General features: G+C 49.5%; 1 protein-coding gene across 1 annotated transcript in view; it reads right to left on the reverse strand.

The window, feature by feature from the left end:
• Nucleotides 1–511: 511 nt before the first annotated feature.
• Nucleotides 512–17,830, reverse strand: part of KIF9 (kinesin family member 9) — a 30,566-nt gene continuing 13,247 nt past the window's right edge. The window contains exons 8-20 of the mRNA XM_056857152.1: nt 16,382–16,446; nt 14,994–15,071; nt 14,678–14,746; nt 13,635–13,739; nt 12,678–12,733; nt 11,731–11,821; nt 10,296–10,429; nt 9,035–9,217; nt 7,653–7,861; nt 6,401–6,580; nt 6,193–6,308; nt 4,715–4,819; nt 512–619 (exon numbers count right to left, since the gene is read on the reverse strand). Of these exons, the coding sequence (XP_056713130.1) occupies nt 512–619; nt 4,715–4,819; nt 6,193–6,308; nt 6,401–6,580; nt 7,653–7,861; nt 9,035–9,217; nt 10,296–10,429; nt 11,731–11,821; nt 12,678–12,733; nt 13,635–13,739; nt 14,678–14,746; nt 14,994–15,071; nt 16,382–16,446 (1,499 nt within the window). The remainder of the gene's footprint in view (nt 620–4,714; nt 4,820–6,192; nt 6,309–6,400; nt 6,581–7,652; nt 7,862–9,034; nt 9,218–10,295; nt 10,430–11,730; nt 11,822–12,677; nt 12,734–13,634; nt 13,740–14,677; nt 14,747–14,993; nt 15,072–16,381; nt 16,447–17,830) is intronic.

Below are 17,830 nucleotides of genomic sequence, written 5' to 3' on the forward strand. Positions count from 1 at the left end.
AGGAGGAATTTAACACAGCAGGGATGGGTTTGAGGGATGGGGGAAGACTCATTTCACACCAGAATAATCATCTCCAAATCGCCAGTTTTTATTTGCGTGGCCAGTGCAATGGAGAATCCTGGATTTGTTTCATGGCCTGTAGCACACAGACTTTTTTAGAACTCTCTTTGTGAAGTTAAATCACGGGGCAGGACTTGGCGCTCGACTTCTCTTCCTTCCACCATCCACCAACGTGCATTTTTTCAGCAACGCTCAAGGAGAGTCTTTTTCCCCCTCTCACTTTCAAGTAACATCTTTTTTATCTTGCCAACAAATTATCAACTTTGATAAATACCAACTGATGAGCTGAGATTTGTGCCAGAGTATAAGCGTTAATCATCAGAATCGTCCAGAGATTGGTTTTGTTAAATGTGCCTTTCCTGAAAATAAATGCATTTCGAGTCACCGCTTGGAGGTTGCCTGGTTTATGTTCCACCTGCAGAAAAGAAGGTGGGAGACCTTCAGGGCTCGGCTACGTGATGTTGAGCACGGACGGAGGCTTGTTCTTCACTACGGGTTGGATCCCAGCGGGTTTCTTCCTCATTTGCTCAAGGGCGGTCATGGCTCCAGCATACTTGTGCTGTCCAAAAGAAAAATAGCTGCCCGTTAGGCCTGGAGCTGGCCAGGAGGAACGCAGGCACACCTGTGCAGAAGGACAGAATCTCTACTCTCTGGGGGATTTGCCTCTTTTCAAAATGAAAGCTGGGAGCTAGTAAACTACTACCGATAATCTGGTGGTGCCCGGCCTGGTGGAATAGTCTCCCTAGTGACATCAGGGCCCTGTGGGACCTTAAGAGGAGTTCCGCAGGACCTGTAAAACGGAACTATTCTGCCAGGCCTACAACTGAGGGCAGCCGCAAGTTCCATCCATCATTACTGGCCTCCCCATCCCTCCCCCCACTTCGGTATTTGCGGGGGGGGGGGTTGACCTGCTGAAACCTGGCTGTATGGTGGTGTCTGAGTTGTTTTTAAGGCCTTTCTGTTATGGTTTTCAAATGAGGTTTTAATATGTGGTTTTAATTTTTTGCTATGGTTTTATGTACTAATAGGTTGTTACCTGCCCTGGGCCCGTCCTTGGCTGGGAATGAGGGCGAGCTATAAATTCAAATAAACAAAGTAGAAATAAAAAACTCTTGCAGTGGATCATAATGTTATAACACTATTGCAGTCGAGCAGTTTCTGATGGCGGGGAAAGAATTTTTATTTTTTATTTTAAATAATTTCTTTATTACTTAATAATTAAAATTTATAACTTATATTATATTTGTTGCAAAACAATGAAATAAGTATCTTTGGTTTTAAATACTCTAACTATAGCTGAACTGATATCGAGCAAAGAAACCACATTTAGTTATACAAAACAATATTAGGATTAGAATTTTCAATACAAAAGAGCAAACAGGTTTATAACAAAATGGAGGGGAAGTTTTTTTAATATCTACTTAATAACAAAGATGTATTTTCAACAATAATGTAATTTTTTTCTTTTTCTTATTGATAAATTGTATACATTGTTGAAATGTTTTGTTTATAATATGGAAAAAATAAAAACTTTTTTAAAAAAGAAAAGAAATGGTGGCTAAGGGGGGTGGGGGGGACTAAACAAGCACAGTGCGAGGAAAACTGCTGGCCAGATGCCCCTCAGCGTTCACAGCAGCGCCAAGAGCTAACCAGAATTCTCTCCACAGCAGGAGACAGGCAGGAAGGGAGGAATCTGTGGTTGCCCCACCAAGTACCAACCATCAAAGCTTTGCAAATGCTAATGGCCCTCCTTTTTTGCCCTCAAGTCACACCTGACTTATGGTGACCCCATAGGATTTTCAAGGCAAGAGACATTCGGAGGTGGGTTGCCATTGCCTGCCTCCGCATCACAACCCTGATATTCCCTGGAGGGGAGGTCTCCCCTCCAAATACTAGCCATGGCTGACCCTGCTTAGCTTCTGAGATCTGAGGAGATCAGGCTAGCCTGGGCCCTCTAGGTCAGGGCAATGGCCCTCCTGGCTGGAGACAATGACACGGTCAGCTTATGCTTTAACTGGGAATTTGACACCTAGAAAGGACACAGAGATCTGGAGAAGCTAGATTGCATCTTCCCGGACATTGCAGGAAAATATTCTTTGACCTACAAGGGGGTGGGAGCACAGAGGATGCATAATCCCTTGGCAAAGAGGGAGAGAGGCCCATTTGGTAGTCCATTTTGGCTGACTCCGTTCTGTAGGAAGGAGCCCTTACACATGAGCCCCAACTGATGGCTGCCATTGCCAAGTGGAGCAGACAAAGGGCGGGCTGCCTAAACAAAGGCTCCAACATGCTGGGAAGCTTTCAGAATGCTGCAATGCCTAAGTTAAAGAGCCTGCCTTACAATAAGGTCAGCTAGGGCATGCACAGAGCAAGGGGCAGAAGAATTGCGTGTTCACCCCATTTTTGTTTTATTCCTTGCTCAGTCCTTTGCTGTGCAGACAGTATGTGGGTGGACTTTTTACTTTTAATAAATTCTTTACTGTTTAAAATGCTGGTAATCCTTCTCTGTACAACATGGACCTCCACCGTTCCAACATGCTCCTCAAAATGGGGGCCTGGGGAAGGGAGGAGGTCAGGTAGTACATCACCGTTTCCTCAGGGGTGCGCAAACATGGTAAGCCATCCCCGTGATAATCAGTCATTGGGTAGCGGGAGACACAGGCACTAGGCGGAGCCCAGGAAGAGCAACATGGAAAGGAATGCTGTGAGCATGGCCGGTCATGGCGATTCATTCTTAAAATGGCCAGTTGGTGGCACTGGTACCAGAAGAGGGAGAGAAAACCTGTATGAAGGTGTCTTGCCTACCCCAACCTCATCCTGCGCATCTTTGCTGCCTGTCTCTACTTCTGTGAGGATCACAATGCAGAGCCAGAAGGCCTGCGATGCCTCCACCATGCAGGAGTGCAAATCGCCATCACGACCTTCACAGGTGAGACGGTGGGGGTGAGGGGATTTAGAAGAAGGAAACTGATATGGGGCATACACTATTTTGGGGGGACTGTTTTCCCCTCTGCCAAAATACAGTGTATACCCAAGGGCATCCAGTGAAGCTGATGGGCAGTAGATTCAGGACAGACTACTCGATGCAACAAGCGATTAAAATGTGGGATTCGCTGCCAGAGGATGTAGTGACAGCCATAGGCACAGACGGCTTTAAAAGGGGATTGGACAGATTCATGGAGGGCAAGTCTATCAGTGGCTACTAGCCATGGTGACTAAAAGGAACCTCTGCATTCAGAGGCATAAGACGTGTCACTGGGTGGAGACTCGAGTGGCCACTGGTGTCCAGATGTCTGGGAGGAGGCTGAACGGAGCAGCACTCACAGGTCAGCCTGCCCTTTCCGCCACACAGACATATAAATCTACCTTCTCCTGCCTATCGGGTCACCTAGTTTGGTCTCCTCCGCCTGATGGACTCTCCTGGGTCTTGCTCCGGAAAGGGTCTTTTCCACCACCTGCTACTGTGACTTAAGCGGAGATGCTGGAGAGTGAACCTGGAATGCGCAGTGGGATAGGTGCTCCACTGCTTAGCCGCAGCCCTTCCTGTGGGGCCCAAACCCTACACTAGGTCCTGCAAAAGACATCCTTTTGGTGAGGTTTAAGGCACTGTTTCTAAGATGACCGTGGGCTCCTGCCTGCCCCGAGCATCAAATGAAGAAACAGCACACAGCTCACTTGAACTTCAAAACATATACCGAGTCCACAACAGAATGAGAACAATATGAGAACAATACACGCAGTCTACGTACACATATAATAAACATACAGTATAGAACCACCAAGTCAAGGGCGAAAACCTAGCCCTGGAATGTCCGTAGGTCTATATAGGATCTGTAGACATTCCTCAAAGACAGCCGTTCCTCAAAAAGAGCCAACATGGTACAGTGGTTAAGAGCAATGGTTTGGAGCGGTGGAGTCTGATCAGGAGACGGGGTTCGATTCCCCACTCCTCCACATGAGTGGCGGAGGCTGATCTGGTAAACTGGATTTGTTTCCCCACTGCTATACACGATGCCAGCTGGGTGACCTTGGGCCAGTCACTCTCAACCCCACCTACCTCACAGGGTGTCTGATTTGGGGAGGGGAAGGGAAGGGGATTGTAAGCCAGTTTGAGTCTCCCTTAAGTGGTAGAGAAAGTAGGCATATAAAAACCAACTCTTCTAAACAAAAGCCAGTCTCCGCAGCTCAAACAGGAAACGCGGCTGAAGATAAACCGACCCAAAGCTGGAAAATGCTCACAGTGTATGTAGCCACACTAATGGATCCAACCAGAGAAAAGACAAACTCCACAAAAAGGAGAAGGAAAATCAGGAACGTGTGTATCTAGATTAGGCAACACGTTTCGCACAGGGCTTTATCAGTCTATTTGAAACATTTCTACATGACCACAGAGGGTTCACACTGGAAGGCTGCATGAAAGGTTTTCCTTCTCCTTTTTGTGGAGGTTGTCCTTATTTATTATACACGTATGTAGACCGTGTATTATTCTCATATTGCTCGCATTCTGTTGTGGACTCGTTATATATGTTTTGGAGTTTAAGTGAGCCACTTGCTGTTTCTTCATTTGAATTGCTCATTGTACAGCATAGGGTTTTTTCTTTAGTTTTGTCCCAAGCATCTGGCAGAGGGCCACTGGAGAGGGGTTTCACACTACCTTGCGGACAACATTTGCTTTGGCACTATAGAAGGAGACAGAAGCTGGGCAAAACGGCAGCACTTCCTCCTGCATCCGGTCAAACCTCTCCTGATCATCTTCATCCTGGGAGGAAGAGAAGGGAAGAACACAAGAGGCTCTAATGAAACACCAAACGGGCCTTCGCACAGGCAGGACAGAGCCACTGCCTCCAGCAGGTCAGAGCTGCAGGATGATGGTGTACGGACTTCAGTGGGGAGCGTGCGTCCCCGTCTCCCAGTGCCGGGGTCCTTGAAATCCCCAAGGACAGCCTGCACCTTCATGGAGGCTGTGAGCTAAAGCAGCCAGTAGACAAAAGGACTGGCATAATTCTCCTCTGGAACACGCCCCCCCCCCAAAAAATAATAATCTGGGATGAGATGAGAAAACTGTTGTTGTTGTCAAGTCACAGCCAGTTTATGGTGACCCCTGGTGTGGTTTTTAAGGCCAGAGATGTTCAGAGGGGGTTGGCCATTGCCTACCTCTGCATCATGACCCTGGTATTCCTTGGAGGTCTCCCATCCAAATACTAGCCAGAGTTGGGGCTGAGAGTGTGTGACTGGCCCAAGGTCACCCAGCTGGTTCTCCCCTCAACTGCTTTACCCTCACAACAACCCTACAACAAGAGCCAGCTTTACAACAAGAGCCAGCATGGTGTAGTGCTTAAGAGCGGTGCTTTGGAGCGGTGGACTCCGCTCTGGAGAACAGGGTTTGATTCCCCCACTCCACATGAGCCATGGAGGCTAATCTGGTGAACTGGATTTGTTTCCCCACTCCTACACATGAAGCCAGCTGGGTGACCTTAGGTTAGTCACAGCTCTCAGCCCCACCTACCCCACAGGGTGCCTGTTGTGGGGAGGGGAAGGTGACTGTAAGCTAATTTTATTCTTCCTTAAGTGGTAGAGAAAGTCGGCATATAAAAACAAACTCTTCCTCTCCTTCTTCATCTTCTTCTATGAGAGAACGGTCACCAAGAGCCTCCCAAAGGAGTGGGAATCTGGTCTCCCAAGTCCTTGTTCAGCCTTCTGATTTTCTCTTGCAGTGAGTCTTGCAGGAGGGAGGGGACCGCACCCTCCACAGGCACCATGAGAACCCGCTACCAGAAACCAGCTGAGGGTTTCTTGGGCTGTGAGGACGTGGCTGCCGCTGGTGAAGATGAACTCGTGGGACCAATAGCTGATCAGTGGCTTAGAAACAGAGCTGGAAGGGACCTCCAGGGTCATCTAGTCCAACCCCCTGCACAATGCAGGAAATTCACAACTACCTCCCGCCCACACCCCCAGTGACCCCCTACTCCATGCCCAGAAGATGGGAACAAATACCCTCCAGGATCCCTGGCCAATCTGGCCTGGAGGAAAATTCCTTCCTGACCCCAAAGTGGCGATTAGCATTACCCTGGGCCTGCAAGAAAGGGCCATGAGGGCTTATAAGCCGAATAGATCAAGGAGAGCCCAGCTTACCAGCATCAGGACTCTGTTGATCGGAATCATGCCGAGTCTGATAGCCCCCCCGGGCTTCAGCGCCTCCTGGACCTCCTCCGGGATGAGGAAGGACTCGTTGTACCAGATGTCGAACTCTAAAAAGGATGTAGAAAGGTGAGCGGGAGCTCGGAAGAGCACAAGCTCAGATCCAGACACAACAGCCTCTAGAGTCCATAGCGGGCAGCACCTGTGAGCAGCTTCCGGCGACACTGGTCGACCAAGTGCTGGCAGTACTGCACTTCGGACTGGAGGTCTCGGAACTCACTGAAGTCTGCCCGGTATTGCTTCCGCAGATCCTTCAGCTTCAGGAGCAGCAGGAATTCTTCTTCATCGATGATGACTTGACCTTCTTCGTTCAGGTATTCTCCTGCAGGGTCCCCCAAAGGAACAAAGGCTTAGAGAAGTCTCCAGATAATAAACAGAAACCAGCTTGGAAAGAAGGCGGTTAAGGGGAGACATGACAGAGGTCTATAAAATTATGCATGGTGTGGAGAGAGTGGACAGGGAGAAGCTTTTCTCCCTCTCATATAATACTAGAACGCGGGGTATTCTGCTGAAGCTGGAGGGTGAGAGATTCAGAACTGATAAAAGGAAGTATTTTCCCCCACAACACATAGTTAAATTGTGGAACTCCCTGCCCCAGGATATGGTGATGGCTGCCAACTTGGAAGGCTTTAAGAGGGGAGTGGACATGTTCATGGAGGAGAGGGCTATCCATGGCTACTAGTCAAAATGGATACTAGTCATCATGCATACCTATTCTCTCCAGGATCAGAGGAGCATGCCTATTATATTAGGTGCTGTGGGACACAGGCAGGGCAATGCTGCTGCAGTTGTCTTGTTTGTGGGCTTCCTAGAGGCACCTGGTTGGCCACTGTGTGAACAGACTGACTTGATGGGCCTGGGTCTGATCCAGCAGGGCCTTTCTTATGTTCTTATGTTCAGGGGAGCATCTCAGGCAAAAAAAATCTCACTTCGCTTTCCAAGAGCCTTGGAGCAGCTTATGTGGTTCTCTTTTCCTAATCTTATCCTCACAGATAGGTGAGACTGAGAGAGGGTGACGGACTAAAGGCCACCTAGTGAGCATCACAGCAAGGTCGGGATCTGAATGTGGGTCTCCCAGATTCTACTCTGACACCTAATTACCAGCTCCAGCTTGGGAAATCCTTGGAGATTTGGGGGTGGAGTTTGGGGAGGGCAGGTTCCTCAGTGGGGCATAATGCCCTGCAGTCCACCATCTGAAGCTGCCGTTTTCTCCAGGGGGACTGATCTCTGTAGTCTGGAGATCAGCTGTGATAATCTCCAGGCCCCACATAGAGGCTGGCAACCTACCAAATGTTAAGCTAGGCACCTGACTGGATAAAAGCATGTTTGTTATGAATGTCCCCCCTCTGGGGTCTCTCTCCTGCTGGCCCCCCACCAGCCCAGGCGCCCCCTACCCTGCTGCTCCCGCTCCAGTTTCTGGGCCTCCAGGGCCTGCTTGGTGGTGTCCATCTCCTGCTTGAGGAGGTTGATCCTCTGTGTGACCTCGCCCATTTTCTTCTTGCGGTCGTGCAGAATGGCTTTGTTCTCCTTAAAGATCCGGTTGATCTCACTGCCGCGCTCGTTCTTGAAGTCCTCGAAGGCCGCAGTCCTGGCTGGTGGGCAGCTGTTGGGAAGAGAAAGGTAAGGTTTAGTCTGCAGAAAGGAGGTTGAGGGGGGACAGGATTGCTCACTTTAAGTATTTGAAGGGCTGTCACTGAGAGGAGGGCAGGGAGCTGTTTCTGTTGGCGGTTGAGGATACGACGTTTAAACTGTGGGTAGAAAATATTGTCGAAGGCTTTCACGGTCAGAGTTCATTGGTTCTTGTAGGTTATTCGGGCTGTGTAACCGTGGTCTTGGTATTTTCTTTCCTGACGTTTCACAAGCAGCTGTGGCAGGCATCTTCAGAGGAGACACTGTCCTTCGGTGTTACTCCTCTGAAGATGCCTGCCACAGCTGCTGGTGAAACGTCAGGAAAGAAAATACCAAGACCATGGTTACACAGCCCGGATAACCTACAAGAACCAATGTGGGTAGAAAGGTACCGTCTAGATATTAGGAAAAACATTTTTACAGTAAGAGTTGTTCAACAGTGGAATCAGCTGCTTATGGAGGTGGTGAGCTCTCTGGCAGTCTTCAAGCAGAGGCTGGACGAATACTTGTCAGGGATGCTCTAGGGCTAGGCCGTTCCTGCATTAAGCAGGGGGTTGGACTAGATGCCCTCTATGACCCCTTCCAACTCTATGACTTTATGATTCTAAGACAAAGTCAGCCACAGAGTCTCGGGGCCAGCTGATTTTAGGAGCCTTGGCAAATCTATTAATCCAGGAAGAGGCTAGAAAGCCTTTTCTGTGAGTGCCAAGAAAAGAAGAAACATCAAGCGTTTCTACTGGAGAGAAGGTTGCCAACCTCCAGCTGGGGCCTGGGGATCTCCCAGAATTACAGCTGATCTCCAGCTGATAGAGGTCAGTCCCCCTGGAGAAAGTGGCTGCTTTGGAGGGTAGACTATGACATTATACCTAACAGAAGTCCTATCCCTCCCTCCTCCAAGATCCACCCCCAGGAGATCCACCTCTCTTTGCGAGATTTAACAGATACAGGGACTAGGGTAATCCAGAAGACCAGGGTGTTTTTAGGAAGTGGGCAGGGGCATCTGATTGGCCACCGTGCACAGAGAGGGTGCTGGATTAGCCGGACCATTGCTGTGAGGCAGCAAAGCCGGTCTGACGTTTGTGTAGAAATGGCACAACTGTTCCTGCCGCTCTGTAAAACGCCAAAAGAGCTATGCCCAAAATTTTACCTGGGCTGGGCCACAGCGTCGTCTTTAGGCCCCGATTCGGTGCGGTGCGTCTCCACGCTGATAACATCCTGGGCCTCCTTTGCCTCCTGATCCTTGCTGAACCCCTGGCTGCGTGAGACGGAAACGGAATCCAGCTCCTTCCCTGAAACGGGGCTGGCCAGGCCTTCCTTCCGGGGAGTGGTGCTGGAAAAAAAGCAAAGGGCCAAAGCCCCATTGCAGGGACAGGAAGTCTGCCTCAGCTTATGTACAGCTTGCAAGGGGGTGGTCCAAGATTTGGGGAGGGGCTGTGGCTCAGTGGTAGACCATGCTGAAGATTCTGGGATCAATCCGAGGCATCCCCAGTTAAGAACAGATCAGGTAAAAGGGACTAGATTTAATATTAATAAAACTAGACCTAACATTAATAAAGAAGAGCCCCGTGGCGCAGAGTGGTAAGATGCAAGTACTGCAGTCCAAGATCTGCTCACGACCTGAGTTCAATCCCGATGGAAGTCAGTTTCAGGTAGCCGTCTCAAGATCGACTCAGCCTTCCATCCTTCCGAGGTCGGTAAAATGAGTACCCAGCTTGCAGGGGGTAAAGGGAAGATGACTGGGGAAGGCACTGGCAAACCACCCCATAGACAAAGTCTGCCTAGGAAATGTCCGGATGTGATGTCACCCCATGGGTCAGGAATGACCCGGTGCTTGCACAGGGGACCTTAACCTTTTAACATTAATAAATAAGCAGTGTAGGTTCTCTGTGCCATAAGAAAAATCCTGCTAGTTTTTTTGGGTGGGGGGGTTCATGGCAAGAGACTAACAGACTAACAGACTAACACTGGTTTGCCAGTGCCTTCCTCTGCACAGCAACCATGGTATTCCTTGGTGGTCTCCCATCCAAATACTAACCAGGGCTGATCTTGCTTAGCTTCTGAGATCTGACGAGATCAGGCTAGCCTGGGCCATCCAGGTCAGGGCAAATCCTGCTAGTTTTAAAGAGCTCCAAATTTGCCCGCTAACATTACATAAATCAAGCAAATAGGAAAAACTCAGGCAAAAAGGGGGGGGGGGGAAACCACACCAGAACTGGTGCGTGAATCATTGCCAACTTTAAGATCAGGAGAATTAACCCACACAAAATGAGACAGGGAGCTGCTTAGTAGGCAGAGAAAATACAGCCTCAAATCCAGGGCTTGTGGGATAGTCACGTTTGCCACAGTCCCTAAAAGAGTAAATAATCCTGCCCAGAGACAGAAGACGACATAACCAAAAGAAGACCAACCTGGGCTGCTCTTTGCCTTTCTTCATTTTTGCTCTCTTCCCTCCGGGCTTGGATGAGAAAGGGGCAACTCCAATGCCGAATCCTTGCCCGTCGACCTCACCAACCATGTGGCCATCAGCATCAACCAGTCCCGCCTGAGAACGGTGAAGGAGAAGGTGTGACGCTAAGAGGTTAGAGAATCTGCACTGCCAGATCCTAAGATTCCGCAACTTGGATTCCGCTCATTGAGCCAATAATGAGACGGACACACATATGCACAGATCCAAAAACTGCTTTAAGGAACCCAGATTATGAAAATAAACTTCCATGGATTTGGGTGAGGGGAAAGAAGAACATGCCGTCAAGTTGCAGCGTCATGATGACTCCATCCATGTTGGAAGTGAAGGACTTTGCGCAGACTCTTAGCCTCAAGACTCCAGAAGGGGGCTATAGAAAGTCAGAGAGCTAGAGAGGTCAGGACCCTGTACATCCCTTCCTTTCTACTGCTCCAGTAGATTGCTACTCTCAGGGAATCTTCCTTCCTTTCAGCCAACACCTTCTCTTTCTCTTTCTCTCCCTCTCCCTCTCCCTCTCTCCCTCTCTCTCTCTCCCTCCCTCTCCCTCCCTCCCCCTCTCCCCCCCTCTCTCTCTTCTCCATTTTACCACCATGAGAGCAGAACATGCTTCCTGCATCTCCATCCATCCTAGCTAGTTACACTAGATTGGAATCCTACCTCTACTGTATCCTGTCCAAAATGGAGTTCCTTACAATAAAGGTCTTGTATCCGTTTGCTAAGCCAGCGTGGTGCAGTGGTTTGGAGAAGTGGAGTCTGATCTGGAGAACCGGGTTTGATTCCCCACTCCTCCACATGAGCGGTGGAGGCTAATCTGGTGAACTGGATTTGTTTCCCCTGTTCCTACACATGAAGCCAGCTGGGTGACCTTGGGCAATTCACGTTCTCTCAGCCCCACCTACCTCACAGGGTGTCTGTTGAGGGGAGGGGAAGGGAAGGTGATTGTAAGCCGGTTTAATTCTGCCTTAAGCAGTAGAGATATATAAAAACCAACTCTTCTTCGAAGATAAAAAAGTATCCGTGCGTAACTTTTATTTCCTCAGCAACTCACACACACAAACACACTGGGTAATTCCGCTGTGCCTTGAGCACTCTGCAAATTCTCCACCAATGGTAATCCCATCCATGGGGCGTTCCAAGCAAGAGACAAGCACAGGGGGGTTGTCGCTGCCTTCCTCCGCAGTTTTCCTGGGTGGTCTCCCATCTAAGTACTAACTGTGGCCGACCCTGCTTAGCGGCTGAGCTCTGACAAGCGAGGGCTTGTCAGTTATATTTGGGCTGGACAGTTATAACTGGGCTATTTGGGGAGACAGCAAAGTTTAATCGGAGGCATTCTATCCCCCCCTTCTATCCCCCACGAGACCCCAAGTGTTTCCACTCACTTTCTGAACCGCAGACAAAGTGGCAAAGTCGTTTTTGTCGATCAGGGTGTACTTGCTCCTCAGCCGGGCTTCCACTTCTTGCTCCTGTTGGCTGAAAGGACAGAGATGCATGCCAGGCATGACCTTTTCGAGCCTGCGAGCACTTTTGCAATTCTCCCACAAAATGGCTGTCCCCCAGTGTGTGCCTGCACAGAAGAAACTCGATGAACATCAGTTACAGGTAAGTGCAACTTAAACAACAAACAAAAAACACCACGGACAGCCAAACATGGAACTCCCAGGGCATGTCTGATTTTGGTCGCGAGAGAGAAGGGTCACATGATCAGGCACTAGAGCTAGAGAGTGATGGTTCAAGTGCTAGGCTAGGACCTGAGACTCCTGGGTTCAGATCCTGAAGTTTGCCAGGAGACATTAGGCCAGGCGCTCTCTCCCAGATTTGGTGCAGACAGGAGAATCACATGCATGGGTCTCAGCTCCTTGGAGGGGTCAAAATACAGTAGACAACACATCCCTTCTCTTCCGTCTAGGAAACCATCTGCAGAGCTAGTTCAAGAGCAGTGTACACTTCTGGGGCAACAGAGAACAACTCCACACCATCCTCCCTACGACAGCCCTTGTCTCTCCCAGAGCCTGCCGAGATGGTCCGTGAGCCTAGCAAAAGCCCAGCTCTGCCCCCTCCCTCCCTGCTTAAGAGGCCCCTATAGCAATGACATGCTCAGAAGCTTCATCTCAAGGGCCCCCCTGCCTTTCCAGGGGAGCATGGACTCAAATTCCCCCAGTGTTTCCAGAGAATGCTGCCAAATATGGAGTGTGTGTGGGGAGAGGGATGATTGACTGAAGGGAAAACGGTCCTGCCTGTTGACTGCACAAGCCGCAATCTACCACCCACAGTCTGGGGTCAAAGATTTTCAAATGACGTCAACCAGAGAAACAAGCCAAGGGCTTACCTTAAGATGATTTTGAACTGGTTGAAGATTTCGTGGATTTGTCTGAGGCTCATGATCTGGGGAAGACAGGTTGAAGAGGAAAGGATAGCAGGGAGGGCCAGAGATACGGGACGGGACGGTGCCCCCACTGAAGCATCCAGCCTGGTTCTGTGATGCCAGGAGCGGGGCATAGAGAGTGGCCGACACACAAGGCAGGTGTGGCCAAGGGAGCTACCTGAATCTCATGGTGCAGAGCAGGGTTTACAGCTCAGAGGAAAGTGGCTGGCAGGGCCAGACCAAGACCCCAGCATTCTGTTCTCCTCAGCTTGTCTTTAAAAGGTGGCAAACTAGCAGGACTCAATGGTGCTACCCCCCCTACCCACTTGTCTGTGTCCAGCACCTATTACTCAGAGGTGTATTGTCTCAGTTCTCCATCCAATTCTGGATCCGCTCCTGCTGGCTTTCACACTTCAGCGGTTTGGGTACTGTGCCACCTTCAGGCCTAGAACCGACAACCCCTATCTGTCCAGCCCCATGTGGGGGTTGGAAACCATTGTGCTACAGCAAGCTGGAACCCAAGAGGGTTTATGTTTATGAATATACACTGGCTAAGGTTGCTGAGCCAAGTTTGGCAACCAACAGGAAGGTCGGGGTGGGGACATGGGGATGAATGCGAAGTCACTGTTTCACTTCCGGGTTAAACCCGGAAGCGGCAAAGGGTAGCTTGTAGGAATCACTGGAAACTCTATGGTTTTAGCTAGAGCAACCGTTTATCACATCCAGGCTTTGTGTGGAAGTGAGGTAGCCACAACAGTGACGCCGCTGGTTGTTGTTTTTTTCTCTCCCACGCTCCTAGGAGCAGCAGCAGGTAATGGTGCTTCTCACAGTGGGAGGCCTGGCAAGCCGAATGCATGATAATTATTTATATTTAAACACAAGGTGGTCTAAATGAGCACATCCCACATGAAAGTGACTCACTTCCAACTCATCTATGGTTCCTTCCAGGAACCGACGAACTTGAGAGTTGATCTCTGCCACCTGGATTTCGTTCAGGGGCTCGTAAGTCACCGGTGGGCGGTTGAGCTAGAAATGGAAAACAAAATGGTAAGATAATAAGTAGGGGGCTGTGGGTAGCTGTCCCATTCTCAGAAATGCTAGAAACTCGCTGATCACGGTCATATCTGGCCCACTCTTCACAGTGTTGAGTAACAAATCAGCTGACTTCTGAGTGAGTAGGAACCAGGATGATGATGAAGAAGAGTTGGTTTTTATATGCCGATTTTCTCTACCTTTAAGGAGTCTCAAACCGGCTTACAATCGCCTTCTCTTCCCCTCCCCACAACAGACACCCCTTGAGGTAGGTGGGGCTCAAAGAAGAAGAAGAAGAAGAAGAGTGGATTTTTATATGAAGACTTTCTCTGCCACTTAAGGGAGACCACTCCTCCTTCTCTACCACTTAAGAATTACACTCACCTTCCCTTCCCCTCCCTACAACAGACACCCTGTGAGGTAGGTGGGGCTGAGAGAGCCATGACTTGCCCAAGATCACCCAGCTGGCTTCATGTGTAGGAGTGTGGAAACAAGTCCAGTTCACCAGATTATCCTCCGCCGCTCATGTGGAGGAGGGGGGAATCAAACCCAGTTCTCCAGATCAGAGTCCACCGCTCCAAACCACCGCTCTTAACCACTATATCACGCTGGCTCTCTCTTAGGACAGCCGCACTCTTAGGGCTGGGGATCACCAATAGTCTGGTTTGACTCCTGAATGCCAGGAGAGAGGCAGACTTTGAAAGAAGGTTTACTCCTGGTGGTGTTCGGAAACCAGAACTAATCCCACTGCAAGAAATAAAAACCCTTTTTCTGGTGAGAAAGTGCAGGCCTGGATCCCTCCCCACCTGGCACAGCCCGGCTGAGCTTTACACCTGACATGCCTATACACATGCTATTCAGGAACTGGGCCCAACCTGGCCACTATAATTTCTAAGCACCCCCTCCCCACAAGTGAAATTCCTTCTCCTTACCAGACTGTTGTGCACGGCCAGCTCCTCTTTCAGATAGAAGACCTCTTTTTCAAGATTTTTCACCAAGCGCTGAGTAAAAGAGAAGAATGACATGCTAGCGTTAGGTGTGAAATAAAGAAGAGGCCCCCCCCCCGTCCATTGAGGGCCTTCTCACCTGTGAGCCCTTTCCCCCAAACACACCTCTACATCCCGCCCCAAACCCTGGCCAGGAAACGTTCTGCATGCTTCAGGGCCTGCCCACCCAGTTGTTCGAAATGACCACAGAGTCTATATTCTATCCAGAATTCATCTCAGGACGGGACAGGGGAGGGCATACCTCTGTGTCCTGCTTTTCGTTCACGACCGGCACGGTGGTCACCCACTTCATTCGGGTAGCAAAACGAAGCGTGGAGAGCTGGAGGGAACATTCGTGTTACCAGGTTCAGTGCTGGACAGGAAACTGCTTTCAAAGTGACGTCACACAGCCCGTCCGTAACCAGAGTTTCTCTCTATCAGTCAGGCTGATTTATTTATTTATTCATTTATTTATTTCAATTTATAACCCACCCTCCCTGGCCAAGACCAGGCTCAGGACGGGTAACGTCATCCAGAATAACATCAAAATATCAACAATAAAATCAATAATAATTCTAAAATTTAACAATAAAACCCCGATAAAAAACCTTAAAACTTCACATGGTGCCTAATTTAGCCCACAGTGCCCTGAATCAGCAGCAGTTTGCCCCCCCACCCCCAAAATTAACAAGAATAACATAGAAATGAAGAGGGGGCGGATAGGGAGGCCAGCAGAAGATTACGCCCTCAACTGTAGGCCTGGTGGAAGAGCTCCATCTTGCAGGTCCTGCGGAACTCTTTCAGGTCCCACCAGGCCCTGATGTCACCACACAGAGCATTCCACCAGGCCTGAGCCAGGGCGGAAAAGACCCCGGCTCTCGTCGAGGACAGCTGCACTCTCTTAGGGCCGGGGACCACCAGTAGGTTGTATTCTGATTACCATAATAGGTCTTCGGGGGGTATACCAAGAGAGGCGGTCTCACAAATACGAAGGTCTGCTTTGTCTCTGGAGAGCTAAGAGTGTGAGCAGTCGGACCCCTCCTCCTGTTAAAGGGCACCATGGAGTCCAGGGGGGTCTCCGACACCAAAGCAGTGCACTGCTCCCACAAAATGGATGCCCCTCAGGGAGTTTTTGGAACCATGTTATGTGTCATGCTGGGGCAGGAAGGCAGTTGACCACTGACCATTTCCCCTGGCCTTAAGTTGTGCCTGGCTGGACAATGGGGCTGGCTAAACTCCACTGTGTCATCCTCAGGGGATTTACTCAGCGCTCCTAGCAGACCCTCACCCACCATATCTGCACCCATCCCTCCAATCAATCAGTATTCAAGGGAGTAGCCCAGAGAAGACTGACCTTGATGGAACAAGGGTCTGATTCAGTATAAGCCAACTTCACGCTTCATAAGAACAATCGCTGAGATTCTAGCCCAGCCTGCTCCTTTTGATGCTAGTTTTCTACTTGCAGGGAGTACTCAAAAATGGTACCTCCTCCCCCGTCTGAAGCAGCACAGTCCATTCCACCACCGTATTCTGTGCCATGCATGGACCAGGTATGCTTGAAAATGTTCCCCTGACGTTTGGAGCACAGACTCCATTTCTTTACCTCCTCACCTGGCCCCACAGGCTCAGAGCCAACACTGCACTGCTTACCGTCTCCACAACATGAACTGCTTCGCTGCAGATATTGGCCACCAGGACCGTGTAACAGTTTCCACCTGGGAGAGTAAGGAAGAAGAAGAGTTGGTTTTTATATGCCGGCTTTCTCTACACTTAAGGGAGAATCAAACCGATTTACAATCACCTTCCCTTCCCCTCCCCTCAACAGATACCCTGTGAGGCACTTGGGGCTGAGAGAGCTGTGACTAGCCCAAGGTCCCCCAGCTGGCTTTGTGTGGAGGAGTGGGGAAACCAATCCAGTTCACCAGATTAGCCTCCACCGCTCACGTAGAGGAGTGGGGAATCAAACCCGGTTCTCCAGATCAGAGTCTACCGCTCCAAACCAACGCTGTTAACCACTACACCATGCTGGCTCTCCAGGAAGGAACGGCAGGCGGGTTTTTGAGTCCCAGAGTACTTATGCACGGCATCCAGAGACAGCTCACCAAATGACACGTTGAAGCAGCAGCACTGGAGGTTTGTATGTACTGGGAAAGTTTCCCACCCTGGTGGGTCTGCTAAAGAACTGCACCATGGCAGGAGAGCTAGGGTGGTGTTCTGGTTAAGAGTGTCAGGCTAGGATCTGGGAGACCCGGGTTCAAGTCCCCTCTCGCGCCATGGAAGCTTGCTGAGTGACCTTGGGCCAGTCCCACTCTCAGCCTAACCTACCTCGCAGGGCTGTTGTAAGGATAAAATGTAGGAGAGGAGAAGGATGTGAGGTACTCTGGGTGCCCATTGGGGAGAAAGGCAGGGTATCAAGGAATTAAATGATAATAAATAATAAATGGCAGAGAATTCTGGGATACATTTTACATCAATTTCCTGACATAAAATAAGCAACTGGGCCTCAAGGTCGCTTTACAGAAAACATGTGTGGTACACAAAAATATGTTAAAATACAGCCATTAAATATATACACATTTATTTTCCATTTTCAGGAGCACGACACACGTATAAAAATAAAAAAGAACTGACAACCTTGCAGAGTACTAGAAAAGAAATGACTGTGGATGAATTTTCTCACACATGGATGGGAGTCATGCAATACTGGGGCAGAGCGTATAGTTAAATTCCATTGCGCATCCTTAATATGTTGTGATTAAGGGCTGCATTAATCTGCAACTACTGATGCGATTGTAATAAAAAAAAGAAAATTGAGGCCAGCCCTAGCCACAAGCAGCCACTAGAGGGGGGGAAACCTCACAATTGTAAAGGGAATCTGGACATTAGTTTGAGGTAAAAGCTCCCACCACAACCACGGCAGCCCCGGGAACAACCTCCAAAGAGTCCATAAACCCAGAGGGACGGGTGGGAGAGAGTCATCAAGGAAATAACAGATAACTATAAAACAAAAGCAAATGTCGCTCAAGGGCATGCCAATAGTTAGCCAAGGGGTTTTTGTTGAAAGCTCGGTTTTCAATAAACAATACAAGAGTAGTCCTA

Source organism: Euleptes europaea, chromosome 11 (genome assembly GCF_029931775.1).
Source record: "Euleptes europaea isolate rEulEur1 chromosome 11, rEulEur1.hap1, whole genome shotgun sequence".
Classification (NCBI taxonomy): domain Eukaryota; kingdom Metazoa; phylum Chordata; class Lepidosauria; order Squamata; family Sphaerodactylidae; genus Euleptes; species Euleptes europaea.